Below are 24,490 nucleotides of genomic sequence, written 5' to 3' on the forward strand. Positions count from 1 at the left end.
CTACGTTTCTCTCTAATTTATCTAGGTGGTTACTAATATTAATATTATTATTATTTTATACAAAAATGTTTGGAAATTTTTTAAAGGATTTATTTATTATTAAAATACTAAATTATATAATTATGAAAAAAATATATTCATATTTATTATTATTTAAAAAAAGAAAAAGAACAATTAAATAGAAAAGATATTATATATATGTACTATTAGATACCAGATGGTATAGTTTTCTTTAGTGTTATATGTTATACAAATATATTTTATTAATAATTTACATATTATGAGATTTTCATAACATATACTAATATATATATATATTTTAAATAATAGCTATAGAAATTTATCATATATTAACTGTATTATTACATACCGTAACAAAATAATTAATTACTATATATATATTTTTAATTATATTATTATATATATTTTAAGCCTTATACAACATTATATGTACTATGATAATGCATGCAATAATACATTTTTATTTGATATATAATTAATTATTATATATATATATATATATATATATATATAAGTAATATATTATTTAATGTCTTACATTATGACAACTTAAATGTTGTGTGAAAAATGTAATGTATGAAAATTGTTATTATATATTATAATAAAAAATTTTTATTAATAAATTATAATGTGTATATATATGTTATAAAAATGAATAAATGAGGAAATATTTAAGAAATCTAATTAATTGTATTTGAAAATGAACCATGCAAATATATTTCAAATATATAAACGAATTTATTAATACGCGTATTTATATTATTATAGTACTACCTGCTATTAATCATTAGTTATAAAGACCTATATAAATATATAAACGACATAAATATACCGATAAAATCGAAATTTTGTTTTAATATTTCACATGTGATAAAAGAAAAAAATATGAATAATAAGTAATTTTATTTATTTATATATTTATAATTTTTTTATTATTTTATTTAATTGAATTAAAAACATACATGCATATATATATATATATATATATATATATATATATGTATATGTTGAATTACATATCGAATTAAAAAAAATGTATTCTTAACTCTTTCTATGTTATAGTATATTAATATAATTTCAATATGTTTTAATCGTGATAAATCATTTATAATAATAAGTGAACATATGTCTTCATATTGTTTATTATATTATATTAAATAATTTTTTTTTTTTGTTGATATGTAGAATTGTTTTATATTTTTTGTTTGCATAAAAGAATTAAGAAATTAAAAAGGAATAAAATTAAATAAAAATAAGAAATTATTTATATTTATAAAAATAACAAGAAACATTTTTGTATATTATATTAATTTATTTTAATAGGAAACTATATAATATTGTATTATAAATAAATTTTATATGGGATTATATATTTTTTTTTTCGCTCGGATTATTAAAATTAATAACAAAATAAAACACATATATAAATACACATTTAAATAATATATTATAAAATATCACAAATAAATAAATAAATTAATACTGAAAAAAAATCAAAAAATCAAAAATAGAGGCATATATATATTAGAAAAAGAGAATTATATATATATATATATATGTATTACGAAAAAATGTACAGAAAAAGAAACAAAATAACCATAATATACATAATTATTAATCAAATATAGATACAATTATTATACTAAAAAATAAAATACATATATATATATAAATATTATGAAAAAAATTACACAATAAGAAAGAAAAAAAAAAATCATGTTGCAAATTATTAAAAATATAATAATATGATTATAAACAAAAACATATTTTTTACAAATATACCAAAAAGAAAAAATAAATAAATAAAATAAAAACATATACAAATAATACAAAATATATATGACACACATAAAAAAAAGTATATTAATTTTAGATATTCCATATATCTGATATAGGATATTCCTCTTCGAAAATCTCCTTTTTATTATTAACAATATTCATTTCAATGTGTACTTTATTAGGTACATCCATATTATTACTATTCACATTATTATGATCAACATATATATCACCCATAGGTGTTTTTTCATCATCTATATCGAAATAAGTAATATCATCCTCATAAATATCATAGAAGTAGGGTTCACGATGTTTTTCCATACCATTCAAGATATTATCCATAGTGGAATTATCAGAATTTGTATACATATTTGTAAATGGGTTTACAGGATTAGGATCATCCATATCTATTTGTATCGAAACATCAGTATTGAACACATGGTTAACAGTACTAACTATGTTATTATCACTAGTGTGAATGTCATCACTATTATTGTTATAATCTTGTTCCCATTCTTTTTTTAATTTATCTAACAATTCCTCCTTTTTATGTTTATCCCACTGTTCGCACATATTTTTATGTCTATCTAACCATTTATGAAACAAATTTATTTGATTCACTATAGGGTCATTATGTGTTTTTTTGGTAATACTATTTGTTGTTGTATGTTTTGTATGATTTGTTCCAAATAATTCATTTTCTTTTCTTTTCAACAATTCATCATAAATATCAACATTATGGTTACCACTTATCGAATCATTAATTAAATCTATACCAGTATATAAATCATTTTGATTGTTTTTTGGTGGTATATTATCATGATTAGTTGAAAAATTCATATTTTTATGATCATCCAAATTAATATTATAGGTAACCTCTTCACCATTATGTAAATCTCTATCATGAATAGATGTAATAAAAGGTTTTTCTTCCATATCATCGTGTAAAATACTAACAGAAGGATGGGTATCCATTTGAATATTCCCACTTATATTATTTTGGGGTAAATCATTTTGTGGATTTTGTAAAATTGAGATAAAATCCTGTTTCAGTTTATTCCATTCTTCATCTGTAAGTTTATTACTATCAAGTTTATCATTTAATGGTATATCACTTTGTGTGCTCATTGTATCTCTTTTTGATGGCTCTAGTACCACTTCAATTAATGTTTTATATTTAGGACTACCTGGTACATACATATCATTAATATCCAATTCTTCATACTCACTTTCTGAGGACGTTACATCAGTAGTATCAGACATAAATGCATATTTTTCATCACCACTACTATCTCCTTCCATATAAATATATGTTTTTCCTTTATATCGATCACTTGCATAGGGGATATAACGATTGCTTGATTTCAATGTAGGTATATCATAATCACCTTTGGGTATTTGTAGTATTTGGAATAAATTTCCAACAGATGCTTTGGTTTTTTTCTAAAAAAAAAAATGAACATATATGTGTATGTATATATTTATGTATGTATGTATGTAGGTAGTTGTGGGTATATATATATATAATATATATATGTATGTGTAAATGTGTATGTAGTTATGGGTATATATATATATATATATATATATATGTATGTGTATATGTATATGTATGCGTATATGTATATGTGCATGTATTTAATTTAATTTTATTTTTTTTATTTAATTAAATTTTTTTATTTATTATTTTTTTTTATTTAATTAAATTTTTTTATTTTTTTTGTATTTAAATAAATTTTTTAATTTTTTTTTTATTTTATGATATATATTTTTATTTTAATATTTTTTTCCTTTTTTTTTTATTTTATGATATATATATATATAATTTTTTTTTTAACATGTTTTTTTTTTTTTTTGTTTTTATTTTATTTCTAATAAATTTCTTTTATAATCATTGTTTTTTTATATAAAATTTTTTTTTAATTTTTTTTTGATAATATTTTTCATTTTTTATTCTATCAAAATTTATATTTTTATTATAATTTTTATTATTTTTAAAATATTTTTCTCCTTTTTTTTTTTTTTTTTTTATTTTAATAAATTTGTTTTTATATTTCTTTTTTCTTTTTTTCATTTTTTTCATTTTTTTCTTTATCAATATAAATACATATATATAAAATATATATAAAACACATACATATACACACATATATATCCAAACATACTAACAGATATATATACAGAAAACACATATACATATATATATACCCAAACGCTCAAACATACATACACATATCCACATATATATATACATCCAAATACTCACACATACATACATATACAGAAACACATATACATATATATATATCCAAACACACCCACACATACATATACACAAAACGCATATATATCCACATATATACATATATATATAATACCTTTAGATAAAAATAAGTGAACGCAGCAAAACCGATGCCAACGCTCCACATGATGGTAGAAGACATGAGGGCGGGTATAACAGCGGGGTGTTCGAATGGATTTGGGGGGTTTGTTGGTTGTGATGGGGGTTTGGGTACGGGTTTTTCTTTGTCGGTTTCCGCACTAGGTGCTGCTGCTGGTTTACAACCGTCTTTGTCTTTCACTTCCTCTTTTGGTATCACACCTTCACAAATTTTTGGCATCATCTTCTTCTTTGCCTCCTCTGGTTTTTCTTCTGTTTCTTGAAGGAGTAAGTCCTCATAGGGTTCCTCATCGTCGTCTTCAACGTCGGGGGTGAGGTTTTTATCACAAGTTGAAGGGGTATCACACGCAGTTTCGTTTTGGTTTTGACACTTTTCTGCTTTTTTTTCAAGCTTTTGAAGCAAACATTCTACGATATCTCTTTTTTTGCCATTTTCTGACCTCGCAGCTCCATTACAATGAATTGAATCCTCGAACTGACCTAAATTTGGACAAGGTCCTATAGCTTTTTTAAATTCAGGTTGATCTTGAAATTTCTCCAAAATAGTTTTCACATTGTAATTTTCTCCATAGCCATTTTTATATTGTTCAAGGTAAGGTTTTTTTATTTCTTCCCATTCTTTCGTTTTCAGATTTATCCATGCTTTAACACAATCGCATTTTTTTTTACAATCTTTTATACATGGTGATCCTTCACCCTTTTCTGTACATGATTTTAATTTTTTTCTAATTTTATTATAATCTTCTAAAAAATATTCTAACCATCTTTTAATCAATGCTCTAATTAATATAATTTGTTTATCATCTAATTTACCATTATTATCTCCTTTTTTAAGACCACATACATCTAAACCACATTCATTACGACATTTCCATTCTTCTTTTCTAATACCTTTAAATATACCTGCTTCTATACAAGCCTCTAAAACAGTTTCAGATTTATTTTTATTGTCATCACTCACAAGCATAACAATATTATTAACATCTGTCTTATTTTCAATATCATTTACATCAATAGTCGTTTTTTCATTGCACTTCTCTTTTGTATCACCATCACCACTCTTGCATTTACCATTTTTACAATTTATTTTAAATTCAGGACAAGGTTTACAATTTGTTGCAGGTGTAAATGCTTCACCTTCATTCTCAAAAAATTTTTTACCCTCTCCACTCGCATTATCCTTTTTACATGGTCCTAACCTTTCTAAAAATTGTGCAGCGTCAGAGAGACTTTTTAGTGTTGCACAAAATTCATTATCACTTTTAGCTTGGTCAATTTCCGTTTTGTATCTATCTTTCTGTTTCTCATATTGTGTTTTTTTTCCTTTTATCCATTTTCTATAAGAACTACAAGAAATTGCACAACTCGGACATTTTAAATCTGCAAAAAGTCCTTCTTTTGATATATCTTCTATTTTGCACTCTTCTCCATAACCACTACAAACCTTGTCACCATTTTTACCATTACCTTGTCCTACCTTACAATCGTCTTTAATCTTCTCCAACATACGTGTCCTTTGTCGACAAAATGTTTCACCCCATTCTTCAAGGTATCGGAAGTAGGGGGGTCGCAACACGAAATCTTTTAACGTGGGGTTGTTGATGGTGTCGTCGCTTTTGGCGCCGGTACCACTAGCACCAATTGTGACACTATCATATTGGTATTGGGTTGTGTATGTGCCGGTTGTGCCGTTTGGGGTTGCGGCTGTGCCGGTTGGGGTTGAGCCTGTGACAGGGAGGATGGAGGAGTCGCTAGGTTTCCCGAAAAATTTCTCGTACACATCATCATTCCTCTTTAATGTCGTTTTGCCATCTGTGCCTCTTGCCCCATTTTCTTCATAGGTTAGAGCACATACCATACCTTTCCATATATATTCACCGTTTTGACTCCACCAGGATTTAAGTTTTTCACTAGGTTGGGTTTGGGTGCTACCACGAGGAGCAGCTTCTTTGTTGCCATTTTGTTCGAAAAAGATCTTTATCTTTTCTTTTATTGTCTTTTCTCTTTCCACCATATCTTTATCACTACCACTAGAACCATTTAAAATGTCTGCCACTATATTCTTCCCATCTAATATATCTTTGTAGTCTGCTAATGTATAAAACATCTGACGCAAAAAGTCATTAGGTATTTTGCCACCATTTAGTTCGTTTTGGGGGGGCTGTTCCTCCTCTTCACCGTCGACGCTATCACCTGTGCCGAGTAGTGGTAACCCACCTTCTTGTGGTTTCTTCTTCTCTTCTTTATATCTATGCCATAAAAAAAAAGTTTCCACAGCAGCGGACTCAACAAATGCTTTGAGTAGTGCCTTTTGTGGGTCTGGTTGTGTGTGTGTGTCAGTACCACTTGGTGATGGTGCTTCACTACCACGTGCTTCTGACGCATCCGTGTTGTGTTTGTTTGCCCACTGTTCCAATTTCCCCACATATAATCGTCGTCTCCTGGGTGGCACACATATGGCGCCACTACTACTACTATCACTACCACTTGGTATACATTTCCAACTTGTGGGTGCCTTTGGGCCATATTTGAGGGTACAGGCGGCATTCAGATTTTCCATGTTATTAAGTGCTTGTTCCACGATTTTGCAAACGTCGACATCTTTTTTTGTTTCCACTGGTGCCTCCGTGTCCTTCACCGTCTCCGACTCCCCCTCCGCGCCGACGTCGTCTTCTTCCTCTTCTTCGTCTTCTTCCTCCGCCTCGACGTCGTCGGAGTGGGTGTCACGTTGGGTGTCGGATTCGGAGCGGGCGAGGCCTTCTTGTGGTGGACATGTGTGTTTTTCTATGCATTGTTTGGCATCGTTTAATTCCTCATCGAGCATGAAATCAATTATTGTTTCCTCATTGGAAGCAACCTCATCTTTATTTTTTTTTTTTTTTTTTTCGAACATGTCCTTAATGCGTTTTGTTTCTTGTGCATCCTCATCACGACTTTGGGAATCTTCTGAGGAATCTGCTTCGAAATCTTCTTCGGAATCGCCTTTCAAAAATTCTAATTCCAAAACACCTTCAAGAACATAATCGTGAGTAAGTGTCATAAAAGGTCCTTTTTTGACAATATCTTCTTGCGTGTAAAAATGTTGTTTTATTGGCTTCCATTCGTCTTTCTTTTGTTTAACCCATCTTTCAAAACAACCGCAATCATTATTACATTTATTTTTTTTATTACATCTTATTTTCGCACCATTACTTAAACATCCTTTAATTTTCTTTGTTCTCCAATGTATGGAATCTTTCAACACATGTGCCACCCAAAAATTAAAAAAATCATTGTATGTCTTTTGGATATCGTAAGGATGGTTTTGAGAATTGGTTTCACTTCTTTCGTTTTTTAATATACATAATCCGCCTGCATCTTTTACCTTCTGTACATTTTCCTCTTCATCTTCTTCTTCATCTTTATTTTCAACTTTCACTACATCATCACCTTTATAACATTTCCATTCTTGATACAATTCCTGACTACCACTACGACCACCACCACCACCACCAGCACTATTAACACCACTATTTAATGTATCAAGATTTATTTGATCGCAAAATTCGTTTAATTTGTTTTCAATTTCTGTTTGTCCATCACCACTTTTAAGGATTCTAATATTAGTAGCTTCTGCGTTATTTTTAGGCTTATAACGTTTTCCACTCGTGCATTGATCAGTATTTTTCTTTTTCTCTTTCCATTCATTACCTTCACGTTTGACCCCACAATGAGGACAGGGTTGGCAATATTTTGAACGATAAAATGTTCCTTCATTTTCATTATTAGTACCACTAGTGTCACTAGTACCACCGTTTTCGCCAATGGTAGTGGTAGTACCAACCGTTTCAAAATGAATTGTTCCTCCGTCATTGTCTTTAACAGCTGTGCATGCTTTTTCATTATTTAATAATCCCAAAAAAGCATTAACATCACTATAGTTACCTTTAAGTTCGTCATAAAATTTTTTTTCATATCCTTCATACTTAGTTGTACCACCTGCATCCCGTTTTTGCCTACCACCACCATCTGATATTTCTGTTTTGTATTTTTTTACTTGTTTGTCAAATTGTTTTCGTTGGTTTTCTATCCACTCAACGTAAGGATTACATGCAAACAAACATTTAGTACATTGATTACCCATACGGTACTTACCTCGTGCTCTAACAGTTTTTGTGCAATCGTAGCCATTACGACTACAATATCGTTGGTTACCACTTTTATCTTGTTCACGACAATATGTTTTAACTATATCAACATATTTTTTCTTTTTTCTACAAAAGTCTTCTGCCCATTCCTCGAACCACCGAAGATACTGCGGCACATAGTCAAAATACGTAGGGACAATAGTTACGTCGCCACCTGCCTTGATGGCCTTTCCGCCACTTGTCTTGGGACACCTGCATTTTTCATGAGCTTGAGAACAATCTCCATTAAGATCACTGCACGTTGCATGAAAATATGTACCGTGCGCATCACATGTTAATGCTTCCCATACCGTTTCTCTATTCGCCGTCCACCAATCTTCTCGTAATTTTAAAAAATTTGGATCTTTTTCTTTTGTGTAGTAATTTTTTGCTTTTAGAGGCAATTTCTCATCTATATTCTGGAAAAATTTTTTTAAATTTTGTTCTAATTTTTCTTTTTGTGCTTTCTCTTTTCTATTATATCCAAGATACAGATCTTTTCCTCGTATAATGTCACCTATATCTGCAAAACTTCGTGCCAACTCAGTACATAATTGGGAAGGAGAATCAGTATAAGTTAGGTTAAGTTTTTCACTATAATGTTTTAAAGAATCCCCTTCATATTTTGCTGCAAGACACACATCCACCAATAAATCATGCTTAGCTTTCGAACTATCATTACTATTCATATTTGGAAAATTTTTGTTGCATAAATTTAATCGTCGAAAGGGCGCGCAGGCGCCAAAATCCTTATAATGACTATTTTTATTATTACCTTGTATTCTATTATTAGCACATTCTGCTCCTTGTTTATCCGAAAAACGTGGTACTTCTTCTCCTTTTCCATCTTTTTTGCACGGATGCCTTTTACCATCATTAGCACCAATAAGTTTATCATAATCAAAATTGCATGGTTTATCGGTGGCACCTGTTTCTCCACTAACAGTTGCAAATGACAACTTTCCTTCCAATTCACCCTTACTACGTTGTTCAGCTTCCTTTTTCATTTGGTCGTGCACTATTTTCCCTATGCTATCCAATAAATGTTTGGCACTTTGGTGGTCAATATCTTCCCCACCATCACCCTGACGACCTCCTGGCGCCATTTTTGTATTCTCCGGACTACATTATGTTGTAAATGCACACATACAAATACATATACATTGTTTTGATGCGTCTGTTATTAATTTATGATGGTCATTCATACATTGTTAACATAGTCTACCATTATAACATAAATACATATTAATAGTGTATGGACAACAAATGATAAAGAAAATATAAACGAAAATCTATATTACCATGATGTCGTGGTTGTGGCTACCACTATTATAATATATTTGTGCACATAATATCTCCGCTACTATTACTATATAGTGGTGTATATGATATAATGGTTATCACTACCATGTAGTAATATTATATAATGGTATGAATTATGTGGTAATATCATGTAATGGTAGTCACTATGTTTGTTGTGATGTTATTTTGTTTCTCAGTCGTATTATATGTAGTGGGGAAAAAAAACGCTAAAATGTAATCGATGTGTTATACAAAATAATACATGCATGTTATACATATATATTTATGTAGGTATTTGAAGAATATATATATTTTTTAATTTATATATATTATAAATATATTATAATGTGTGAATATGAATATTATACATCTTTACGATTAACTATATTATTATAATTTTAATAATACATGATAATATTATAATATTTCATAATCATATTTTTCACCTATATATATATATTATTTAATTCAGTTACTATAATATATAATTATTTTGTACAATATAATTTAGTTATATTAATAGAAATATACCAACATATATACGGACATATATATATATACATATATATATTTTTAATAATATTTTACATTGATATAATTATTATATATATTTTTTAAAAAAAATTAAATATAGCATAATAAATTAAAACATTTTGTCAAAAACTATGAAAGAGAACATGTTATATTTAATGTAGATTTTTATTTATATAATTCTATATATATTATATAAAATAGAAAAAATATATATATATATATAAGAATTATAATCGCACAACATATATATATATATATTATTTTTATACTAATTTATAATCATTTATCTATTTCTTATTAAATTATTTATATATTTTTTTTCCCCTATATGATAGATAAGCAAAAGTAAATATTACCTTTCTATCTATATTATCTATCATATATCTATGAAAATAAATACATATATACGATAGATATATATTTTTTAGGTATTTTATCATATCGAAAGTAGTATATTATAAATATTAATTTTTGTTGTTATATAATATAGTTTATAATATATTACAATATATAATGTATTATATAGTATATAAGTACAACATCAAAAAAAAAAAAAAAAAAAAATAAAATAAAATAAAATAACATAGAAAATGGACTATTGTATTAATAAAAAAAAACAATTACGCTTTTTTTATTATTTATTTTATATATTTCATGTATTTTATATATTCCATGTATTTTATATATCTTCTCTATTTTGTTTTTATAATATAAAAAAAACATTAAAGTGAAAAATTATATATGTATATACATATATATATTCAAATATATTGTGTGAACAAAATGTACATTTTCTCTACATTAATATTGATCAAATTATCAAAAACATTTTACAAATATAATACAATTATATAAATATATATATTTCAATAGTTACATATTACTAATATGTTTAAATTATATATTAAAATATATACTAACACATGTAAAAAAATAATATAACATTTAATAATACAAAATACATATATATTAAGAATACATATATATATTGAACATATTTCTAGAGAGAATGTATATAATATACATATAGGATGCATACCTAATTCAAATACAGTACATATACAATATATATATATATATATATAATAAACAGATCATATACATGCATATATGTAGAATAAATTTATTTATACTCGGAATAGTAATATTTCTATATATATTTGTAATATAGAGATAACTAAAAAAAAAAAAAAAATAATAAAATAAAATAAAATAAATATAATAAATAAAATTGAAAAAAAAGGATGTTATAATAACTATAGATATTATTATGTTTTTATTTTATTTATATATATATTGTATATTTACTATTCTTATGAAAGGTATATTATTAATTATGTATTTTGTATATATATATCCACATAAATACATGAACCTCATCCCTAAAACATATCTATATGAACATAGTTATATATACCAAAAATCAGATAGACTTATATGCATGCATTCACATACCAACATATACCGAACAATATTTATAACTATATACGCTTGGTTACACTCAAAATATATATATAAATAGAGAAATACAAGTACATACTAAACCAATCTAACATACATAAATACACAAATAATTATATATATCGATATTTTTCGTCCAATCTACATAAAATCCATGCATAATGCACCAACATAAATATGATATATTATGATATATGAGATGGTAACATATGTTATTCTATATATATATATATAATAATTTCTAATTATATATATTCCTTTTATGCATTTATTTTATGACTTTGAATTTCCATTTCTTAATTTATATAATTTATATATATATATATATTTATTTCTCAATCGTAATGTACAAAAAAAAGGGAAAAGATTTTGTATGAAACCTTGAAAACAGTATTATAAAAAAGGATGAAATCTTCTTAAATCATATAATAAATGAATTTGGTCTAGTTTGTCTATACTTTTTACAAAAATTGTATGAGAAAATTCGAGTCCATATTTTATAAGATATATATATTAAGAATTATAATTAAAAATAAATATATATTTATATATATATATATTTTTTGATCATGTATTAAAATTGTTTCATAATATTTATTAGGTTCCGAATAATACACCAAATATATTATTTAATCTTATGATATATATCTGAATATATTTGTTTATTTGTAATTTGTTTAAGTATAGCAAACAATTTCATGTCTATACATTTGTTATAATATATATATGGCTTATATATTTATATATTTTATATTGCAAGAAAAAATATATAAATGTATGAATCTTTAATATATTCATTATTTTTTTATTATGAAGGTTTACTTGATAGTAAATTTTATACTTAAATATATATATTATTACATTAAACATAATATAAAAAAATAATTATATATATATATATATATGTGAATACAAAAGAGAAAACTATAAATTTAATATATATATATGTTATAGTTTATTTATATAAAATATACATTCCATTAATATTTAAAAAATATATTTAAAAACTTTTTTTTATAATAAATATAATAAATTTCCAGATGATAATATAACATATTTTGTGTTTAAGAAAATATATAAAATAATATAAAATATATGAATATATTAAAAAAACAAAAGCAAAGAATATAACATTATATATTTCAAATTAATATATATACATAACTTTTTTTATATATATAATTTTATTTTCCAAATAAATTTAAACATCAACATGAATATATATATATATATATATATATAAATATATAACATATATTTTTCTTTTCATTAAATTTAAATATAAAATTCGTACTTTTATATTCAAAATATTTATATTTCAATTATGATATATTTTATATATGTACATACAGTGGTAAATATATATATATATATATATATATATATATATATATTATGTGCATAAATTCCATTTTTAATAATACTTTGATGTGAGTACTATTATTAAGCTGCCTCAGTAGCCCAGTCGTTAGGTATGTAACCTTTCCTTGTGAGAACGTTGGTTCGACTCCGCGTGCCGACAATTTCATAAGAAAAGTTGCAAATCGAGCTGCTAAGTTACCCGGAGGGGGGCGGCGCAATTTTTTTATAAAATTTTTATATATTATATAAATATTATTATACTTTAAATATATTTTTATTTTATATAAATTTATCTTTATATTATTTTATATATTCTATAATTTGTATATTTTTCAAAAAAATAAATGAAAAAAAATAAGAAATTATAATTGTATTTATTAAAACATATATGTTATATACAAAGTGAATAATTATTTTAATTAAATAAATAAATTGTTATATATATATGTATTTTTTTTTTTTTTTATTTAAGAAAGTTGAAATATAAATATATTGACTTAAATAATACTTTAGCAAAATATAAATAGTAATTTATTAAATTTTGATGTATATATATATATATATTTTATAAAACTATGACCATATAACATTTCATACATAATAATGTTTTAATACTAAAAGGTATGAACCTTTATATGGATATACAATGTATATATACATATAAGTGTATTTAAGTTTTATTTGAGATGATTTGTTATTTACAAAAGGTAATTAAAAAAAGTATCATTCCATATATCAATTTAATTTAATATGCATAAAATTATACAAACGTATATATAATATTATGTCATGATAATATAATAAACAAAAAGAGAAAAACAAATTTTAACAATTCATGTAGTTAAGTACTTTTTTAAGTGTGTATTAAAGATATGTTAGAATATAATAAAATTTAATATGCGACTACCAGGTAAAACAACTCAATAATAAGAATAAAAATTTATACAACATTAAATTATACTTATTATGGTAATATATTTTGATAGTATGCACATATATAGAAATTATGTTTTAGCCGATATTAATAATTTTTTTGATTTTTTAATATAGAAAAAAATATATCATACTTTTTTCTACAAATATGTTTAGATTAAATTTTCCTTTTATTATTATGTTTTTTTTAATTTTTTATTATTTATGTTTCTATATAATTTATTTATGTGTCTATGATATAATATAACATAAAATATATGAATTCATATTATATATATTTATATTCTATAAATTAATTTTTGTTTTTTTCATTATTTAAACTGATCTATATTTGACGATACTTTTATACTCTTTAAAGTCAACATATTTTAGGTTATATGATTATAAGAAAATAATGTGTACTAAATAATAAATGCATTTTATATAGTTATATGTTAAATATAGAAATCAATTATTTATTATAATTATAATCATATTAGTATGGTGCAATATATATATAAATATATTATAGTTGTGATTATTATATTGTACAATAAGTATTAAAGAAATATACCATAAAATGTAAAACAATTGATTATATCATTTTTATTATTTCTGTAATATATTTATATATAATATATCATAAATTATAATTTTACATTAAAAAAGTTATATTACACACTTTATTGGTTAACTTACTTATTATGTATGTCTATAATATTTTATTTTATTTTTTTTTTTTTGCTTTAACTATTTTATTAAATAATTATGTTTTTATATAATTAATGTTCAACATAATGTCATGTGCATATGCATGATGATTAATATAAATTTGTTCTTCAAATAGGAATTTGTTAATATAATATAAAATATTACCACACCATTAATTTGTTTTAATATTTAATATATCAGAAATTTTTACTTGACCTATATTATAAAATAACATACGTTTTACATTTTTGTGTCTATATTTTAATACTACCCAAATATATATATATGTATGTTTCTTTAATATTTATAATGATATATAATTTATATTTAGAAAGAAAACAGTTATTTTTATAGAATATTTAAAAGAACATGAATTATATATAAATTTTAATCTTTATATGTAAGTGTAAGTACACTTTTATTATATTTATTTATATTTAACACAAATTAAAAATAAATTACATAATAAATTTATCATTCTTCATTTCTATAATTTAAATTTAATATTATTACTTTGTTTAATTTAAATTTATTCTTATAATATATAATATAAACAAAAATTGTAGTTATATGTCTATATGATATATCTATAACGGTTAAAATAAACGTTCTCATAAATTTTTTTTTTTTTTTGTGTATATGTTTAATTAGTACATATAAAGTAACAATATAAATTTTAATTAAGTCCAAATTAAAAATACAGTAAATATAATATAATATAATATGATTTATTATATATATATATATATATATATTTTTAATACATATATATATTAGTTTTTTTTTTATAATAGATTTCTATAGAAAAAAATTAGAAAAATATTAAAATATAACATATAAGAATCAAATAAAAAACCTTAAATAAAACCATAAAAAATCAAAACAAAATAATAATTATAATAATAACAATATTTTGTTTCTTATTTATTATTAAAATATCTAGAACATGTACTACATATATATCTGTTTTTGGATAGATAAGCGACAAGCATGTATCTGTATTTTTAAAGAAATATTAATATATGTATTTTTTTTATTTTTTTCACTATGATAAATATTTTTCTAACATACATATTTTAATATCACAAATAATTTTATAAAAAATATAATTTTTAATACATATGTTTGTTTTGATAAGTATTTTTATATTGTATGTATTCTTTTATTTATATATATATATATATTTTTAATATATGATCTACATATGTATGTTTGTTTGTCTAATTGTTTCGATAGGTACTCATTTATATATAAATATAATCAATATGTATTTTTATAAATAGATTCGATCTATCGATTATTCTTCTTGTTTTGTTTTAAATATCATAAAAGGGAAAAAAAAAAAAAAGAACAATATTAAATCTTAATATTAATACTATCACAAAATAAAACTGATAGTTATACTACTATTAATACTTCTAATAATATTAATAGTAGTATTAATAACAAATAATAAAATATTATTTTATTATATTATATCTTTTTTTTTAATATTTTATATTTTTAATCTAAATAATATTAACTACTATGGTCATTAAAATATATATATATATATATATATATATATATATATATATATATATATATATAACACTACATATATGTATGTAACACTATACATATACATACGACTATATATAATAAGACCATCATATTAAAAAATATAATATAACATAATATACAACACAATATAATCATGTTATATATATATATGTATTAAAAATATAATATAATTTATAACACTAAAAATTAAATACAAAAAAAAAAAAAAATACATAAAAAATATGCAAATAAAAAATAAAATCAACAAATAAAAAAAATATATTCCACAAATAAACTCTACAAATAAAAAATATAAACACGACATAAAAAAAATAAAAATCAAACATACATCCATAATTTCATATATTCCATATATCCGCTATAGGATATTGCTGTTCGACCACTTCCCGATTATTTGAATTCATTTCAATTTGTATTTTGGTAGGTTTTTCTATAGGGTGTTGGTTTTGGTTGTTTTTATGCACAAAATTTTTGTTAATATCTGCAGGGTTGCGGTGGTTATAGGTGGAGTTGTTATTATCCACAGGGTTATTCTTATCTACAAGGTTATTGTTGTTATCCATAGATGTTTTATCATCATCATTTACATCATAATAGATATCATTTTTATAAAAATCATAGTAGTAGGGTTCGTTATACTTTTCTAGATCATCCAGCATAGTATCCATAGTAGATTTGTTGGGGGTTGTATCCATATTCTTAAATTCATTCTTTGGTTTAGGATTATCCATATGTATTTGTATAGAAACATCAGTATTCAACACATGGTTACCACTAGGTATACCACTATTTATGTCACCACTATGTGTCTCATTTTCCCACAATTCTTTCAATTTGGGTAACCGTTCGTGATTATTTTTCCACTTTTCGCACATATCTCTATGTCTATCTAACCATTTATGGAACAAATTTATTTGATTGAGTATAGGATCACTATTTGTATTTTTTGCAACACTATGTGTACTCGTATGTTTCACATGATTTGTCCCGAATAATTCATTTTCTTTTCGTTTGAGCATTTCATCATATATATCAATATGATTACCACTTAGTGCGTCGTTGATTAGGTCGATACCACTATATAAATCATTTTTATCATTATATGGACTATGGTTGTTACTTGTTAGACTATCCATACTATTTGTTGAATCACTAATGTTTATTGGATTATTCCCACTATTAAACATATCATAATTGTATTCTTCTCCACTAAATAAATTTCTATCATGAATGGACATAATAAAAGGTTTTTCTTCCACATTATGATGTGACGTGGTAGGATGGGTATTATTATCAACATTATCACGTAAAATATTTGGTTCTGTATTTTGTGTATTTTGTAACATATTAGATATAAAATCTTTTTTCAATGTATTCCACTCATTATCTGTAATTTTACTACTAGGTATACCATCACTTTGTATATCATTTTGTGTATCACTAGGTGTGTTTTTACCACTAGCTGTTGTGTTGTTACCACTAGGTTCAAGTACGACTTCAATCAATGTTTTATATTTAGGACTATCAGGTACATATATATCATTAATATCCATCTCTTCATACTCACTTTCGGAAGAGGTTATATCACTATAATGATCGGTGTAACCACTATCTGTTCCACTATCTCCTTCAAGGTAAATGTACCGTTTGCCTCTGTATTTACCACTAGTATAAGGTATATATCTATTGGGTGAAAGTTTTGTCGGTATATCATAATCACTTTTGGGTATTTGCAGTATTTGGAATAAATTTCCAACAGATGATTTGGTTTTTTTCTAAAAAAATGAACATATATGTGTATGTATATATGTATTTAGGTATATATTTATGTATGTATGTATGTATGTATGTATGTATGTATGTATGTATGTAGTTATGGGTATATATATGTATGTGTATATGTGCATGTATTTAATTTAATTTTATTTTTTTTATTTAATTAAATTTTTTTTATTTTTTTTTTATTTAATTAATTTTTTTTATTTTTTTTTTATTTTATGATATATATTTTTTTTTAACATTTTCTTAATTTTTTTTTATTTTATGATATATATATATATTTTTTTTTTTATCATTTTTTTTTTCTTTTTTTTTTTATTTAATAAATTTGTTTTTATTTTATTTCTAATAAATTTTTTTTATAATCATTTTTTTTTTATATAAAATTTTTTTTAATTTCTTTTTAATAATATTTTTCATTTTTTATTTTATCAAAATTTATATTTTTATTATAATTTTTATTATTTTTAAAATCTTTCTCTCTTTTTTTTTTTTTTTTTTTATTTTAATAAATTTTATATTCCTATTTTCTTTTTTTCATTTTTTTCTTTTTCAATATAAATACATAAATATATATGAAATATATATAAAACACATACATATACACATATATATATCCAAACACTCACACATACATATACACAAACACATATATATGAACATATATATATATATATCCAAAAACACATATACATATATATATATATATATCCAAAAACACATATACATCCACATATATATATCCGAACGCTCAAACATACATATACAGAAAACACATATATATATACATATATACCACATATACATATATTACCTTCAAAAATAAAAGCGCAATCGAAGTCAAGGCCAATGCAATACCAAACGGGATAGTAGTTTTTAATATATCGCTGGTATTATCACTTGGGAGTGGTTGATGGTTTGGTGTTGCTGGGGTTGATGAAGGCGCCGCAGGGGCCGGTGCTGGGGGTGTTAATGGAAGTTCCTTTGTGCCTTCGTCACCTGTTGTTGCCGGTTGCACTATTTCTTCTTCTTTTTCTTCTTCTTCTTCTTTAACGTCGGGTTGAGGAGCGTCTGTTTTGCAAGCGTGTTCATCTACTACTTTTGTTTCTGGTTTTATTACACCTTCACAAATTTTCGGTGCTTCCACTTGGTTTTCATTTTCTTCTTCAAGGAGTAAGTCCTCATCATCAGGGGGGGTGTATTTTTCACACTCTGCTTGTTTTTCGCCACTAGGTTGGGTTAAACAAGATCCTGTTTTTATTTTTGTGTCAAGATCTTCAAGCATACATTCTATAATATCACTTTTTTTACCATCTTTACCACCTTTTTCTGAATTCTCAGTGCTATTACATTTAAGTGATGCCTTGAACTTATCTAAAGATGTACAAGGTTTCATAATTTTGTTAAGTTCAGTTAGAGATTGCAATTTCTCCAAAAACATTTTAACTTTAGACTTAATATCATCTCCATTACCATATTGTCGTTTCTGAAAATGATCTTTTATGCTTTCCCATTCTTTTCCCTTTTGTTGAACCCATTTTCCCACACATGCACAATCGTTTTTTGAATTTTCATTACATGTCTTTCCTTCTTTTTGTGTACATTTTTCGATTATTTTTCTTTTTTTCAATAAATAATAACCATATAAAAAATCATCTAACCAATATTCTAGAAATACTTTAAATGTAGTATAGTCATTAAGGTCTATAGTTTCGTCAAAATTAGTAAGTTTGCACACATCCGTATCATTATTAATAACTTTACATTCCCAGTTTTGTTCTCTTACACTTTTAAAAAGATATGATTCTTTAAACAATTGTTCAAATTTCTTATCAATATTAATTCCCCTACGATCAATCATTTCTACAGTAATATTCTCAGTAATCTTTTCATTGTCTTTATGTATTTTATCAAAAACATCTTTCCATTTCTGTCGATTTTCTATGCATCCATTTGTACCACGTATAACATTACAATTAACTCCATTCAAAGGACACGTTTTACAATAATCTAAAGGGCCAAACGTTGTTTTAGTATTCTCAAAATCTATTATATTATTTTGATCATTATTATTTTGGCCATCTTTGCAATGTTTCAATGATTTCAAAAATTCTGCAGCAGACGAATGTTTTTTTATTTCTTCACAAAATTTCTTATCACCATTATTAGGACAATCAACTTTTGTTAATTTATCATATTCCCCTTGATATTTATGTTTTTGATTTTGATATTCATCGAATTTTATATCTATCCATTTTTTATATTTTCTACATTGTTTATAACAATCACGACAAACAAAATCCTGAAACATTTTATGATGTTTAAGGTCTGATGTTTTACAATAATGTCCATCCCCACTACAATGCTCTTTACCATAGTTGCCACTGCGACATTCCTCCTTTATCTTCTCTAACCTCTTTTTCCTCTCTTTACAAAAATTTTGACCCCATTCTTCAAGGTAACGGAAGTAGGTGGGGCGAGAAATAAAATGGGAGAGGGGGGTGTTATCACCACTGGGTGAGGAGGATTCGGTTTGGCCTTTGGGGCCACTGTTTTCTTCTTTAAGTTCCACTTTATCGTACGTATAGTTGTCGTTTTTTGGTTTGTTGCCGTCGTTATCCCAAAGTTTATCTTTCAATTTCTGATTCTGTTCTATTTTGCTTTCACTACCACTAGCACTATTTGTCTTCTCTTCATAGGTTAAAGCACATATCATTCCATTCCAGATGGAAGGGGCGTGTTTATCCCACCATTTTTCACGTTCGGTTTGTTGTTTGTCAGGATTTGGGGAGTGGCTACCAATTTGTGGTCCACGAGAAGTTGTGCCACTAGTACCTTTGTTGTTGCCACTTTGTTTGATAATTTCATCTATTTCTTGTTGTATTTTCTCCATAGAAGCCTTATCACCCCCTGCATTAAGAACAATATTTCTGTCACTATTACTATCACCATCCTTCTTTTCGCTATCACTGTTTACGTCTCCACCACGTACTAAAATATCCCTATAATCTCCTAATGTATAAAACATTTGACGCAAAAATTCCTCAGGTATGTTTCCACCTTCTAATTTGGTTTGTGGGTTCTCGCTTGGCGGTGACACATCTGGGGCAAGTGGTAATGGAAGTGCTCCATTTTGTGTTGCTGGTGTTTTTTTCTCTTCTTTATACTTATGCCATAAGAAAAAAGTTTCTACCGCGGCGGACTCCACGAAGGCACGACGGAGAGATGCCTCGGGCGTCTCTGTCGACGCGCCGTTACCTTGTGTTGTCTCACCCGCCTGTGTGTTACCGTCACCACCTGCCAATCTCGTTAGTGGTGTGACATATAATCGTCGCCTCCTGGGTGGCACACAAATACTACCACCGGTGGCTCCGTCTTTACCACCAGTGGTAGGAACGCCATCACTAGTGGGTTCGGCACCACGTTTGGAACGTGAGGGACGTTCACCGTTACCACTACTTGTGGCTGTTTTGTCACCACTTGGTATACATTTCCAACCGTAGTTTTTACCAGTAACATATTTGAGGGTACAAGCGTCGGAAAAATCGTTTGGGTTCTGAAAGAGTTTAGACACTATATCACATGGCTTCACCCCGTCTTCTTTTGTTATCTGTGTGGTCTCTCCCGTCCCGTCTTCTGTGGTTGCCTCTGCCGGTTGTGTCTCTTTTTGTGGTATCTCCCCCCCTCCGTCCGTGCCTTCCTCCGTCTCCTCGGCTTCCTCCGTCTCCTTCACCTCGTCGGGGTGTTCTTTGAATTTGGGTTGTATGTGTTTTTCGTCCTCGAATTTGATACTACGGATCTTGTTGGGGTCGTCGTCTTCGTCGTCGTCGTGTTCCTCGTGGTGGTTGGTGATAGGTGGTGGTTGTGGTCGTGCTCCGTCGTGGGAAGTGTCGGAGCGGGCGTCATCACCTCCGCCGGGTGTTTTTTGTTTTTTTTGTTGGTTGCATTTTGCGTCGTTGTGGATGCCTGTACATTTATTGGCGTCCTCTTCTTCGTGCTGTAAGAACTTGGTTATTGAATTATCATGTTCTTTAACACTTAACATATTTGGTTTATTTTTTTCAATTATATCTTCCATTTTTTGTACGGCTTCATCTTTTGGATGAGCTTCTTGAATCATTGGCAAATAATAGATTTGCAAATTCCCTTCAAGAATCCCATAAGGACCAGATAACTCAAAATCTTCTTTCTCATAGTGTTGTTCAATTTGTTTCCATTCTTGTTGTTTTTGTGCAACCCAGTTTTTAAAACATTCACAGTTTTTTTTACAGCCACTTATACATTTGGATTTATCATCTTTTTTTATACACCTATCAAGTTCTTTACTCCATAATATAGAATCTTTTAACATTTCATTTATCCAATGCCAAAAAAGTGAGTTAAATGACTCAATTTCCTGATTTTTTGTATTTTTATTGTCATTTTGTAGTATGCAATTATCACTTTTATCATTATCATCATAATGACATTTCCAATCATCTTTTTTTATCTTTTCGCCATTTCTGCAGAAACTTCCTAATTTTTCTAGAATTTTTGTCTTTCCTCTATCAGTGGAAAGTATTGATATATCAGTAGTATCTTCATTATTAAACTTTATTATTTCTTTATTATTACAGTCTTCATCACCTTTAGCTATCCATCTTCCATTTACTTTTTGTTCTTCAATTCCACACCATGGACATGCTTGACAATATTTTGTACTAGAAAATATGTCAATACCTTCAGGATTTTTGAAACTAATATCAATTGTTCTTGGTTCATCATAAGGTTGTTGTTTACATGCTGTTTCTTTACTTAATAAATCTAAAAATTTATCAACATCTCTATATTCACGTTTTAATATATCATAAAATTGTTCAATATATCCATCATACGTATCACTACCTATACTTCGTTTTCTCCTACTTTTACCTAATATTTCATTTTCATATTTGTTTTTTTGTTTTTCAAATTCTTGTTTTTGGTTCTTTATCCAGGGTCCAAAAGGAATACATACACTAGAACACTTAATACATTCTTGGTCATGCTTGTACTTGTTTTTTCCTTTAGCTGTATTCTTGCAATCATAACCATTAAGATCACAATATCGGTTCTCACCGTTTTCATCTTCTTCACGACAATTTTTTATAGCATCTGTTAATTGTTTTTTTCGTTTACGGCAAAAATCTTCGGCCCATTCCTCGAACCAGCGAAGATACTGTGGCACGTAGTCAAAATATGTGGGAACATCATGAGTGGTACATCGGCATTTATTAGGAGTCGAAGATTTTCCTCCATTACATGCTGTTTTTCGAAAATATTGATAACCCTCAGCGCCGCATGTTATCGCGTACCATACTTGTTGTCTATTAGCATACCACCAATCTTCTCGTAATTTATAAAAATTTGCGTGTGGATCGCTATAATGTTTTTGTGCTGGCTTCTTCAAATTTTTATATATATTTTGGAAAATGCTTTTTAAATTTGTTTGTAATTTTTCTTTTTCTCTGCTATTTCCAAGATAAAGATCTTTACCGCGTACGATATCACCTATATCTGCAAAACTTCGTGCCAACATAGTACATAATTGAGAAGGAGAATCACCATATTTGTGTTCATATGGTGTATAATGTGTTTTTATTAAGTCCCCTTCATATTTGGCTGCAAGACATACATCTGCCAATAAGTTATCATTATCAATTTTTTTTTTAATATTGATATTTTCTAAATTTCTAACGCATAAATGTAATCTTCTGAAGGGAGCACATGCTCCTACCCTGTCGTCTTCATTATCTCTTATTTTGTTCTTATCACATTCACCGCCATGTACTTGAGAAAAACGTTCTTCTTTTCCAGCTCTACATGGATAACTTCTAACGTTAGTAGCATTAGTATGATATCTATGATCAAGTTGGCATGGATTTCCTTGTGTTTGTAGACCCTCTGGTTCATTCTCAAATCTTGCTTTTGACAAAGTTCCATGCAATTCATAAAAATATTTTTCAGCACCACCATTCTTCACTTCTTTGTACACTTCTTCTCCTATCCTATCAAACATATGTTTGGCATCTTCCTCACCACCACTACCAGCACCAACGCTACCTCCTGGCGGCGCCATTTTAACACCACCACTACATTATGTCATGCATACGTGGTTTATATCGTGGCATGCATGGTTCGTGTGGGCGGTGGTGGTGGCGTATTGCGTATGTTATGGGAGTATTGTAATATGGTAGAATAATAATAATAGTATTGTGTTGGAATATATATATATATATAAGTATTGTATATATATTTATATATATATAGTAATTATAATAGTAGTAATATTATAATATTATATATATATGTATATGTTAAAAAAATAATATTTAATATGTATATAATAATAATTATTAGTTTTATATATATATTTTTAAAAAAAATTTATATTAATATTTTTATAATAAATTTAAATATTCTAACAAAAAAAAAAACAACAATTACATTTTATGAAAAATATTATATTTCATGTATTCCT

At 26.1% G+C, this 24,490-nt stretch overlaps 2 protein-coding genes and 1 non-coding gene across 3 annotated transcripts; 1 reads left to right on the forward strand and 2 right to left on the reverse strand.

Moving 5' to 3' along the window:
- Window positions 1–1,890: 1,890 nt before the first annotated feature.
- PF3D7_0712600 (erythrocyte membrane protein 1, PfEMP1) lies at window positions 1,891–9,473 on the reverse strand (the record flags this gene model as incomplete). The annotated part of the gene is made up of 2 exons (XM_001348998.1): window positions 1,891–3,243; window positions 4,179–9,473. 2 exons carry the CDS (start codon window positions 9,471–9,473, stop codon window positions 1,891–1,893), a joined length of 6,648 nt encoding a protein of 2,215 aa, XP_001349034.1.
- Window positions 9,474–13,109: 3,636 nt separating this feature from the next.
- PF3D7_0712700 lies at window positions 13,110–13,244 on the forward strand. The gene has a single exon (XR_002966621.1). It is a non-coding gene; the product is annotated as a Plasmodium RNA of unknown function RUF6 (non-coding RNA).
- Window positions 13,245–16,550: 3,306 nt separating this feature from the next.
- Window positions 16,551–24,088, reverse strand: PF3D7_0712800 (erythrocyte membrane protein 1, PfEMP1; the record flags this gene model as incomplete). Its single annotated transcript, XM_001348999.1, has 2 exons — window positions 16,551–17,987; window positions 18,806–24,088. The coding sequence occupies 2 exons, from the start codon at window positions 24,086–24,088 to the stop codon at window positions 16,551–16,553; spliced, it is 6,720 nt and encodes a 2,239-aa protein (XP_001349035.1).
- Window positions 24,089–24,490: the final 402 nt, after the last annotated feature.

The sequence above is a fragment of the Plasmodium falciparum genome, assembly GCF_000002765.6.
Source record: "Plasmodium falciparum 3D7 genome assembly, chromosome: 7".
Classification (NCBI taxonomy): domain Eukaryota; phylum Apicomplexa; class Aconoidasida; order Haemosporida; family Plasmodiidae; genus Plasmodium; species Plasmodium falciparum.